The sequence below is a fragment of the Mirounga leonina genome, unplaced genomic scaffold (genome assembly GCF_011800145.1).
Source record: "Mirounga leonina isolate KUSES-001 unplaced genomic scaffold, KU_Mleo_1.0 Mir_128, whole genome shotgun sequence".
NCBI lineage: Eukaryota > Metazoa > Chordata > Mammalia > Carnivora > Phocidae > Mirounga > Mirounga leonina.
The window spans coordinates 20,916,277-20,928,922 of record NW_023270320.1 but is presented as its reverse complement, the minus strand read 5'-3'; the positions used below and the strand labels follow the sequence as shown (position 1 = coordinate 20,928,922).

The 12,646-nt window shown below is 38.6% G+C and overlaps 1 protein-coding gene across 2 annotated transcripts in view; it reads left to right on the top strand.

Annotated features, from left to right (window-relative positions):
* The window catches only part of FGL1 (fibrinogen like 1), a 28,205-nt gene extending 15,848 nt beyond the window's left edge, over positions 1-12,357 (top strand). For both annotated transcript variants that reach the window (XM_035004157.1, XM_035004158.1), the window contains 5 exons: positions 3,601-3,760; positions 4,025-4,122; positions 7,964-8,052; positions 8,250-8,437; positions 11,942-12,357. In XM_035004157.1, coding sequence (XP_034860048.1) covers positions 3,601-3,760; positions 4,025-4,122; positions 7,964-8,052; positions 8,250-8,437; positions 11,942-12,101 — 695 coding nt within the window. In that variant the 3' untranslated portion in view covers positions 12,102-12,357. The remainder of the gene's footprint in view (positions 1-3,600; positions 3,761-4,024; positions 4,123-7,963; positions 8,053-8,249; positions 8,438-11,941) is intronic.
* Positions 12,358-12,646: the final 289 nt, after the last annotated feature.

The following is a 12,646-nucleotide window of genomic DNA, read 5'->3' as shown; positions in this document are numbered from 1 at the left end:
GAGATTAAGTTAAAATAAGGCCATTAGGATGGGCCCCACCAATCTGAGTATCCTTATAAGAAGAGACACCAGGGAGACTGGTGCCAGAGGAAAGACCGTATGAGGACACAGCAAGAAGGCAGCTCTCTGTAAGCCAAGGACAGAGAGTTCAGAAGAAGCCAACCCTGCTGGCACCTTCTATGATTCCAAAAGGGGTACACAGCTAATCTCAAGGTCAAGGAACTTGTGGATATAAGAGAAGTATCATTATTCCAAATTCCAAAGTAAGTTCAAAACCCAAAGTATGTATTCAGATACGATCTGAGCAGGTTGTGAACACAGATTCAAGTGTCCAGTCATGTCAGGAGGCAGGTGATTGGATGTTTGTTACAAGCACTGTGCAACCAGTCATGGGAAGAATGAGGTTGAGGAGCTACAACTCCAATCCCTATGTCAGGAGTGCTGGGTGGGGACCTCGGGAAACAAGAAGTCACCAAGGAATAAGGCAGAAATCAGTTACTAGGAAATGGAAATACCAAGGTCAGAGGAGGACTGACTGTATAAGCAGGAGTTGGATGGAAGAGTCACATGGACAGTGTCTAGACGAACCATTATAGTGTGTGTATGTGTCTGTCTTATAACATTATAGCACATACAATAGGATAGATGATAGATATTTTCTTGTTTGGGATATAACATTAAAAAAAAACCCCAGAAGTTAATAGATCTGTGTCATATTCTTCCTATACAATAGAAGCATTGAAGCCTGGTTTCAAATTCCCACTGCCCATCTTGCTAGCTGTAGCCTTTGGGCAAGTGACTTAACCGTTATGGCCCTCATATTCCTCGTCTGTAAAATGAGAATGATAAGAATGTTTCTTTGTTGTAAAGATTAAGAGTTAACACATGTAACATGAGTACAATAGCATTTCGTACAAAAGAAGCACTCAATGAATGTCAGCCATCTATCCACATTATTATATACTCTCCCCCTTGTTTGCACAGGAGCAAGCCTCTTCACCCTACCCCTCAAGAATCCTGCCCTCTCCAAGGGACCAACATCCTTTCTTCTTTTAAGTTTCCTTCTTAATGTTGCCTGGTGGGGAGAATGACTATAGCAGGGTGAGCTCTTGCATTTCCCAGCATGCCCCTGAGTGGCCGCTGAGCTCATGCTGGCCTTTCTTTGAGCTTAGAATGACTTTGCTTCTCAGCTTTGAGCTCAGCCACCATTCTGGGACAAGAGGGAAGTCCATGTGGCAGGCTGTCATGTCACTTTGTGAAGCTTAAACATTCAGCCTTCCAACATGGCTTGCTTTCTGCATGATCAGAGAAAGTATTCACCTCATCCAGTTTAGTGCAGTATTTGTCAGAGGGCAGGAAATCTTGGCCTCACTCTAGTATTATGTAAGTATCCAAAAATCCCTTTTTGTTTTTAAACTCCCATGAGCACAGAGCTTTCTAACCTTGCCCTTGCCTGCCTATTCTCCAGAGACTTGAGTGGGTCGAAACATTTTGAAAACATTATAAATACCTAGTTAATGTTTTACACCCTACATTGCTTGAACTTCCTGCTATCATAGTATAAGTTACATTTCCCCAAGGCAGGCTCCTTATTTCTAACTTATTTTTTATGAGCAATTTTTGCTACTGGTGCTTTTTGATGTTTTTTGTTTTTTGTTTTTTGTTTTTTTTACTTGTTGGGTGTTTTTTGCTTTTTTTTTTTTTTTTAAGTTGAAAGCTTTCTTCTGGATCTGTGTTTGGTTTTTTCCTCTGGGAAGAAGGAAAAAAATTTTAAAAACACAAACTTGCAGTTGGCATAAAATAGAAACAAATAGAAAATGTTGGCTGCAAATGCTATATTCACAAAGTTTTCCAGAGGAAAAAGTTATAGCTAATCATTTCCATATTTGCCTGGAAAATAGTCTGAATCTTTGGAGTTTTTACTATTCAGCTCTTTGGTAGGAGATTATACGTAAGCAAAGCGCTCCTTCCTTAACAAGGTTAAAATCTGCTTACTTTAATGAAAAGTGTTGTACAACTTACTTGACCACAAAATGTAAGCTTTTGAACAACACTGAACTAATTTTAGGTAATGCTTTTTTTCTTATTTAATTGCCAAAAAGGATTTTTTTTTTTAAGAATCCATCATGCATAAAGAATGGGCTTTTGAGGGGTGACTGGGTGGCTCAGTCGTTAAGCATCTGCCTTCAGCTCAAGTCATGATCCCAGGGTCCTGGGATCAAGCCCCGCATCAGGCTTCCTGCTCCACGGGAAGCCTGCTTCTCCCTCTCCCACTCCCCCTGCTTGTGTTTCTGCTCTCGCTATCTTTCTCTGTCAAATAAATAAAAGAATAGGCTTCTGAATCTCAGGAAATAAATATACAAATAAAGCCTAAATCATTACAAAGATGAACAACTCACCAAAGCTGTAGAAATGATTGGTCTCAACTTGGTGAGAGCTTTTGAAAGTGACAAAGGTTCTTTATTTTCTTTTCTAATTCGTATTGCCTATTCTACCAATTTAATGCACAGTGTATTTTACTTGTAACAAAACAGAGTTGTAGAAAATTGGGCATCAAAACAATGAAAATGAAGAAAGAACTTTAAAATATCCAACCAGGAACAGAATTTTTTTTTTTTAAAAAAAAAGGAAGGAAATTAACAAAATGATAAGGGTAAAACATGAAAGTTAGCTATAATGTTAAGTTATAGTATTTTTACTCAAAAGTCTGTAACTAGGTATTCTTCAGATCATCTCTTTCTAGTGGCCACTACTTCAACCAACCTTTAAACAGCTTCCTAGGCATCGAAACAAGAGTGAAGTCCATACTTGCCGTATATTCTCTAAGCGTGTACATATCAGCCTAGATGAGACCCAGTGACTATTGATTTATCCTACCCTCAAGTAATTTAAGAAATAGATATTACTTTTTGGTGACAAATTGGTACCTCTGTTTGCTCCAATAGTTAAAGAAATATCATGGTGAAGAACATAGGGATAAAAGGAATAGCAGAAGCTTGCAGTTTTTAGCAAAAACATCTAAGAATGCATGGACTGTTAGAAATTTCAGTGGGCTAGTAAAAAAGTCTGTTGAGACTGGGAGGTTATAAGACTCTAACAAGAAGATTACTATTTTGAATTAATCTCCAGATGTTCAGAATGATTTATAATGCTCTAAGTCAAGATAACCCATATTAAATTATTTGTTCGAGGTTATATTTCTACTTTCATTTTAGCTTCCTAGGAGAGATAAGTTCTACTATTCTGTTAGATTAGGTTATAAATTCCAATTAAATATACTGTAATTAACTGAACATATGTAATTTTTTAATTGTTTTCCACAAAAATGAGAAATGAGAAACCAAATACCTCTTTTATTTTCATGATCATGTCAAGGAGTCAGATGATAATTAAATACTAGGAAAGGAAATAAGACTTTCCTAATATCTACTGGAAGATGTCCAAGATGCAATTTTAAAAAGCTGATTATCTGCACCATGTGTTTATCTGTCTCCATTAGTATTGAGTAATCTTATCCAGAGGCTCTCATGTGGGGCGGGGGGTAGAGGGGGGAGACATAAGACATATAACAAATGTTACATTACCTTGTTTTGCAAACAGACTGTTCAGAGATTTTTAATGATGGGCATAAGCGCAGTGGATTTTACAAAATCAAACCTCTCCAGAGCCCAACAATATTCTCCGTTTACTGTGACATGTCTGATGGAGGAGGATGGACTGTAATTCAGAGACGATCTGATGGCAGTGAGAACTTTAACAGGTGTGCTAATTATGACATAAGGATTTATTTGGAGTAGCATGTGTGAGATTCATAACAAGTTAAGCCTTTTTTTATTATATCCTGAGGTCTATAATTAGAATTTCACTCTGTAAGTATGACTACTGAAAGTGCATTTACTAATAAAGAAAATGACAAAAGAATTGAGAAAAGGATGGGGGTGGTAGTTGGGGGGGTGGGCACCTTGGTTACTACAAAGGTCCTTTTGGGTTTTGCTAAAATCAGCTTTCACTTTGTATTTTTTAGAGGTTGGAATGACTATGAAAATGGCTTTGGAAATTTTGTTCGGGAAAATGGTGAATATTGGCTGGGTAATAAAAATCTCCACTTACTGACCACACAAGGTAAGGTTTGCCTGTTATCAAATTCACTTGAAGTACAATTAAAAAAAAAAAACCACTAAAATGTTTTTCACTAAACCATAGGCAGTGGAACCAATTCAGTAACTGCTGTGTTTTGCAGATGGCAAGGATCCCTTTGGGGCAATAATCCCCTTTATAAAATGTGGCCACTTAAAACTAGGACCAGAGGCAAAGAAACTAGATCTTCACTGGGGGTGGGAGATTTCTCATATATTTATTTTCTATTTCCGGAAAGGAAATGGAATGTCATCATCCTTCTTTTTTTAATGCCTCAAGTTCCTCGAAATATCTATACTGGGTCAGCCATCCGTTGCCACAATAATAGTATGTAACAAACCACTTCAAGATTTATTAGTTTAAAGTCAGAACCATTTATTGTGGCTCACAAATGTACAAACTGGGGGGGTGGGGGCAGTTTTGCTCACCAGGGCTGCTGATCTTGGCTGGGCTTGCTCATGGCTCTGTGACCAACTTCCTGGTCTGCGGGAGGCTGGCTGCTGTAGGTTGGCCTCAGATGGAACGATTGGGCTCTGCTCTATACCGTCTCTCGTCTTCCAGGTAGCCAGCCTGGACTTATTCTTGTAGCTCAGGCAGAGTTCCAAAAAAAGATAGGGCAAGTACGAAAGTTGCTTGAGACCTAGCCTTAGAACTGGCACATGGTCATTTTCACTGCCTTCTCCTGGTAAAAACAAGTCGCTGGACCAGCACATTTTAAGGGGAGAGAAATGGACTTAATGGAAGGAGTTACAAAGTCGTATGGCAAAGGTTGAGACAAACAATCGGGGCATTGGGGTTGTTTTTGCAATCAAATACCATAATAAATGTCCCTGTCTCCATCCCCCTCAGCTTTTATTTTGAGAAATTTCAAAGATACAGCAAAACTAAAAGAAGAGTCAACCTCCCCCTAGATTCCAGACTAACATTTTACTGTTTTTATTATTATTATTTTTTTAAGATTTTATTTATTTATTTGACAGAGACAGAGATAGCGAGAGCAGGAACACAAGCAGGGGGAGTGGGAGAGGGAGAGCAGGCTTCCCACCGAGGAGGGAACCTGATGTGGGACTCGATCCCAGGACCCTGGGATCATGACCTGAGCCGAAGGCAGACGCTTAACGACTGAGCCACCCAGGCGCCCTGTTTTTATTATTTTAACCACGTTCCTATCCATCCACTGAGCCATTTTACTGACACATTTCAGATTGAAGACATCTGTACAATTTCCCCTGTGTGTTATGTACTGGCTGGGTATCTTCTACTAGGGTTCAATAATTGTCTAAAATATCATTAGTTTGATGAATTTTCCAAGCTTCTCTTTCCCATGTTCATTTACTCCAGCTCATTGCCTTCCTTGCCTCAAATGTACGCCTGAGAATGTAGACAATCCCACTCAGATCTGATTCAGAATGTTTTATAAAAGGCAATTGTATTGCTCAAGAAGGCATGCTATATCCCACTGGCAATGCATTAAACATAAAAGCAAGGCTTTGCTTCTTTCATCCAAGTTAAGGAAAGTGATTAGTGTTTCTATATTCATAATTCATAAGTTGGATTATAACTATTGGGATCTTTGAGACACCAGAATAATAGCTAGAGAGGATAGATAATCCTTTAAGCCTGATACTTTCTTTGCTGGTCCTTCTTGTGATCAATGCTCTCTAAATTTACATAAGATTTCCCTTCCTTCAATGTACTTATTTTCCTACTTTGGAGTGTTTTATGATAGATATATAACACTTACCATACCTGCTTTTTTTTTGCACATTAATATTTATCTGGTTTCTTATTCAAACTATGAAAACTCTAAGAAGTAACCCTTGGCTCCTTCTAAATACACAAAGTTCAAAATTATTTGTCAGATTATTATTAAATGCTTATTTACCCAGATGCACATTGCCAACACATCTCCTTCCCCTTCATGTTTTAATTGGTGTTCAGGCTCCTACTCTCATGACAGCTAAAAGTTCCAGGCTTCACAATCACATATCACATCATCCACGGGAAAACCCATGCCTTTGCAATTCTTTAATTGTGACAGCTGAAGGCTAGTGAATTTCCTCTGAAAATAGCCTTGTGCCCATTATGTAAATTTTGACTGGAAATTTTGCAATAACATTAATTTAGAAATGGTCTGTAATTTCATTTTTATTTACTTATTGACCATAAAGATATTAAGATGGTTACCTGAAACATTGAGCCTGACTTTGTATCTCTTCGACAATGCAAAGTATTTTATAGGAGAGTTAACTCAGCCTACCTTACCGTTCTCATCCACTTCACCATCTTGGCTCAAATAAACTTTATGGCCTTTTGATAAGATTAGAGGGGTCTCTCCCAGAATCCCACAGTAAAGAGCTCCCTGGGAGGAAGAGTCTGTGGGGCTAGAGCGCGAAAGCCAAAAGAAGCCCACACTCCTCCCCACTCAGTAAGGACCAATCCAGCATTCCCTGTCCGAAACAGTCCTGAGCTTGCTTCCAGGACCTGTTCATGCCTCTTTTCATCTATCGCCTTTGAGAAGATTGTGCTGCTGGTGTGCACACCCCTAGGCCTGAAGGGAGGTAAAGCAACAGCTTTTAGTGTGGGTATAAACAGAGCTTGGATGTGCAGCCTGCAATGTCCACAAATGCGGACAAGGCCCCTTTCTGTGCATGATGGAGATAAGAGATAGGGATAGGAAAAGAGGAGGCAGACCATACACGAGACCTGTGTGGTGGGGTCCAGAGCGTCTCTCTCCCTGGGCCTCCATGTTCTGGCTTGGAACCCCAAGGAGACTAAGATAGTAAATTCAAACCCGGTCTTATAGGTCATTGTGAAGTTTTATTTATCAAAGTAGGAGGATAGAACATACATTATCTAACAGTTTGATGTATAACTTTCTGGTTCCTGATAATAGTTCTGTTTTTCAAAAAAGAATAGTCTTTGTGATTTACAAGTGATGGGACAATGGAGAAAAGAAGATCACTTGAAGATACCAACTAGTTCGATTATTGTTTACTTTTAAGATCAACATTCTTACTGAAAGTAAGAAAAAGAAGATATATGTTTAAACTTCTTAAAACTTCTATTTATTCTTTCATTATTAGATTTTTTTTTTTTTTCCCCGAGAGAGAGAGATTGAGACAGAGCATGTGTGTGAGTAGGGGGAGGGACAAAAGGAGAGGGAGAGAGAAAATCCTAGGCAGGCTCCATACTCAGTGTGGATCCCAATGCAGGACTTGATCTCACGAGCCCGAGATCATGACCTGAGCTGAAATCAAGAGTCAGACGTTTGGGCGCCTGGGTGGCTCAGATGGTTAAGCGTCTGCCTTCGGCTCAGGTCATGATCTCAGGGTCCTGGGATCGAGTCCCGCATCGGGCTCCCTGCTCCTTGGGAGCCTGCTTCTCCTTCTGCCTCTCTCTCTCTGTCTCTAATGAATAAATAAATAAAATCTTAAAAAAAAAAAAAAGAGAGTCAGACGTTTAACCCACTGAGCCACCAAGGCGCCCCTCATTGTTAGATTTCTTAATCTATTAACTAAATAATGACTTATTTTCTGTTGTTCTTTGTCAAGTAAATTGCACTAGCTTTTACCTGCGATAGATCTGTAGAAAATTTCCACCTTCAATATTGTGTCTCTAGCTATTTTCAAGTAAAATACACAATAAAATGTTCATGTTGTAAATACAATGGAGTCACTGTTTATTCTTTGAAAACTGACTCATGGCAGAAGGAAATGGTTTAAGTAAAATAGAACCATGAGTTGTTTTTAAACTTCAATAAATCAATGTCATCCCACACATCAGGAATATCCTATAATTTCTTGCTTGTTTTTTTTTTTTTCAGGAGACTACACTTTAAAAATCGACCTTGCAGATTTTGAAAAAAATAGCCGTTACGCACAATATAAACTTTTCAGAGTTGGAGATGAAAAGGTACTCAAATTTTCAGATAAGTAACATCATGAATTAATGTGTAAAATATAAACCCTAAGGTCAGTGGAAACAAAGATAGACAGTAGGACCTGTTCTTTTGTTTATTAAACATATTATTAACATTACCATTAATTATTAACACTAAATTAACACATTAGAGTGACAACTGATAGTGGAAGTTGCCTCTTTTCCTTTAGAATTCCTATGAGCTGAATATCGGGGAATATTCTGGAACAGCTGGAGACTCCCTTGCAGGGAATCTTCATCCTGAGGTGCAATGGTGGGGTAGTCACCAAAGAATGAAATTCAGCACATGGGACAGAGATAATGACAACTATGAAGGAAACTGTGCAGAAGAAGATCAGTCTGGCTGGTGGTTTAACAGGTTTGCGTTTTATAAACATAGTTGTGATGGCGTTGATGATATCTCACTAGTGGGCATTAATTATAACATGTGAGGTAATGTTGTCTTCTTTGTAGTATTGGTATTATTAAGTAATCATGCTTATTAGAATTCTTCAGGGATGAAGTATTTTTGAGGATTTGTTCATTGTGTGCATTAATAAAGCTTGAAAGGTGTTATAGAAATAAATCAAATTACTACTTATGCAAAGATTGCTTGCAAACTGAATGATGGGTGAGTTATCCTAAACAGTTGGCCACAAATTGACATGAAGATATAGGGAGGATTTATATAGGAGAAATATTTTCAGCGTTCTAATAACCAGTTTGGTCTTCACTTTCTCCTATTATATGAAATGGCCATGCTCTTTTTGTAATTTTTTCTATATAAAACTACTTTTCGATCACTGTGACTTCCCTTAAATCATTGAATCCAAGCTCCTCCCAATACAGAAATTCCCTCTACAATATTCCTGACACCTAATTCCACCCTCTGGCTGAATACTTCCATGTTACTTTATCAGCTAGCTCATTCCATTTTTTCAATTGTACTCAGTTTTTCCTTTTATTATCTTGAAATCTGCCTTCTTATATCTTGCCAGATTTTTTTCTCAGTAGTTAATAGAGCAACTGTAATTCCCTTTCAACAAAACCCCGCAGGCAATGGGTGAGAAGATATTTATTGTATTCCTCAACATTTTCTCTTCTCTGGGCCAGATAGTCTTGACTCATTTAACTGTTCTCCACCCAAGACGGTCTCCAGATAGCTCCCTTTGTTGTAATTACAACGTTTAGGCAAGAATGGAAACTTCACACAGTCTTGCTTAAAAATAACCTGATGGGTCTGCTGTGTCTGCAAAGCAGATTTGCTCCAACTGCTAGGGAGTGCACAGGTTTGGAATGGCTTTTCTCTTTAGAAAACAAGGACCACCTCAAAATGTCCATTATGGACAATTCCACTATGGAATCTTTAGTAAGTGAGCGTATCTGGAGCGTCAGATTTTCCATATTATTGAAGATTATCCATTAAGTTCCACAATCCAAATTTTAACCCTATTTTTGTGATGTAAGTACTTTCAAGGCATTTTGCAATCCTCTATCTTATTAAGTGGAGGTAGACAAGGCATATGTTAATTTTCCCTAAAAGCATGAGAGTCCTCCCTAGGAACATCGGCTATTGTGATGTGCTGATTTTAGAGTTGTAGATTTTATGGAGAGACAGCTAGTTGTAGGTAGTGTGGTGTGTCAAGTTGACACTAAGTGGTTGTAAAAACAGGCCATCTTTGTCACTTTCTCTTCCTCCTCCTTTTTCCTCCCCTGTCCTTCTAAGTTAGCATTATGTAAAAATTATCAGCATTATGTAAAACTTATCCATAATTCACTAAGTTGCAGGATCCCTTAATGTTTGATTTTGAACAGAAGGCCATATATAGAAATAACATCGCTTCTCGGCCTTTTGGCGAAGATCAAGGGTAGAAATAACAATCATTATCAGTTAACATTACCATGAACCTACCCCGTTGACTGGTTGCTATTGTGTCTAAAGGACAACCAGCAACATATTAACATGGGCAAATAAATGATTTACTTGACTTTAGATATAGGGGTTCAGAGATGACAAAGAAAGGCAATTCAGTAGCTGGGGCTGCCAAAGAACCCTTCACTATCCTTGAAGCCAAAGGAGATGATAAGTCTGTACAGGTGGAAAATCAGTAACGCTGGAGGAAAAGTCAATTGTTCCAGAAGCTTGGTGCTATTTCTACCAGGCCTCCTATTCCTCTTGTTTAAACCTATCATCCTCTTCCTCCTTACCCTCTTTGTTTTCATCCTAAAGTTCTAACTTACATGAAATGTTGGCACTTCAATTATCCCTCACCTGCAAGACGTTCTTTCTCCACATAGCAAACCAGTCGCTGAGTGTGGCTGTCTTCTGTCTTCTCTGCTTTGCTCATGCAAATGCTCACAGCTACTTCTTCACCGACGGAATCCCAGGCATCTCCCGCCCCATCCAGTTACAAGTTCAGGCTGTTTCTGAAACAGAAAGGTGCTGGAAAATCGGTTTCAGAATAGCTAAGATTTTGTATGCTGACCATGCAGTCAGTTTTCTTAATGGGATTCAAATCACAGAACCAATAAAAATTGTATATGTAGTAGATGCCTCTAGGAAAACAGAGATAGGCCAAAATATATATTCCGGAGGCTCAGTGGGGAGTATTTTTTTTTCTAACATTACTTTCCACACAGTTTTAAAGCCACAGTAGGTTTTTGATACTTGCCAAGTTAGCATACATGGTTTCAGTTACATACAGTTAAATTAGGAGACTGTCCGGGTGGTGAGCAAGAGCAAATCACTAAGCTGGTTAAGTGATCCACGCCAAAACTCAGCATCTATGGATAAATTATATGCTTTCTTGATTCAATAATCTGGGTACTTTCCATAGATTTTTCAGAACTATCCCTTGTGAATGTTCTCCTTATATCCTATTATCTGCCATCTGTTCATTTCAATCAAGAAATATGTAGCGACTCATTCTTAACATACACAGTAAATTATCACATAAGCTTAGTTATCCATATCGGGGCAAAATTTACAGGTTTTAAAGGAGGAAGTGGGACATTTTAAAATTTATGATAAGCCAACCAACTTATCTAGATTGGAATGATATGTGTTAAAAAAAATAACTCGCAGGGCGCCTGGGTGGCTCAGTTGGTTAAGCGACTGCCTTCGGCTCAGGTCATGATCCTGGAGTCCCAGGATCGAGTCCCATATCGGGCTCCTTGCTCAGTAGGGGGTCTGCTTCTCCCTCTGACCCTCCCCCCTCTCATGTGCTCTCTCATTCTCTCTCTCAAATAAATAAATAAAATCTTTAAAAAAAAATAACTCGGCAAATCAGACAAACGATCATTGGTTAATTGCTGGGAAAACTTTAAATGGTGGCTTAGGTTTTGTTTTCCTACCCTTGAGGTTAAAATAATGGACATGTTGGCGATTTTTAAAAAAGGGGAGGAAGGGAGTTTGCAGTGCAAAAGCTAAGTCCTGGCAGCGGATGGATGAACACATACGAGCAAATGATCCAGGGAAGATGGCAAGAGAGCGCCCTGCCCCACCTGGTTTTGTTGACCCCGCTTGCAAAGGCCCACGGTGATAAGGTCATGTTTTTGTTTGCTTGCTTTCCCTTTTTCTGTGTAAAAGCGATTAAGAACAGAAATGCTTTTTTTACAGGACACTACAGGTGAGCTGGGCTGTATCCTGAGACTGGGTACAGCACTAAAATCCATCAGTTGAAAAAACCCATCTATTGTAGAAATCTCCTGGCTTTTGGAAATTAATCAAGATTCTCTTGTCTGAAAAATGGCAGGATTCATAGTCAAAATGTTTTTTGTTTTTTGCTTTCTGTTTTTTATCATCTGCTAGCCAATAAAAGGGTTTCAGAGGAAGGCGATTTTTCTGGTCTGACTGTTTTGTGTTTATTTTTCTTCCCACTAGGTGTCACTCCGCAAACCTGAATGGCTTATACTACCTGGGTCCCTACAAGGCTAAGACGGACAATGGGATTGTCTGGCATACCTGGCATGGATGGTGGTACTCGCTGCAATCTGTGGTTATGAAAATTAGGCCAAATGATTTTATTCCAAATATTGTTTAATTTTTCCCTGGTGGGCTTTCGTTCTGTAATTCATCTAGGTTTAATGTGATTTGAAAAATAGCTCTTCTGCACATACACGTGCTTCTAGATGGTAATTGTAATGTGTACTACTTTTCATTCCTACTTACCTTGATTACATAATGAACTGTCAGTGCAGCAAATATGTGTATTCTTCAAATAAATATAGATTATTGGATTCCTATGTGCAGAACATTATGAGAAGCGCTTATGTTGAACAACACATAAAAAGCACAGAATATATAACATGTCTTGGGTAAATACGTGTTAAATTAAGTATACATGCAGTTGAAAACACACATGGAAAAATATGGTAAATAACGGATTGCCAAATCAACTGCATAGACAACAAATATGAGTTAGGATTTGAACTTAGATCTCTGACTACAGAGCTGGAACTCATAAACACAATTTAGGGTCTTAATCACTATAAAACATTACCCTGTATTTTTAGGATGTTTGTGTAGGTTCTCACTTCTTTCAGAAGCCTCATTTTAATCCGTACACCAGTCCTCTGAATATTGTTA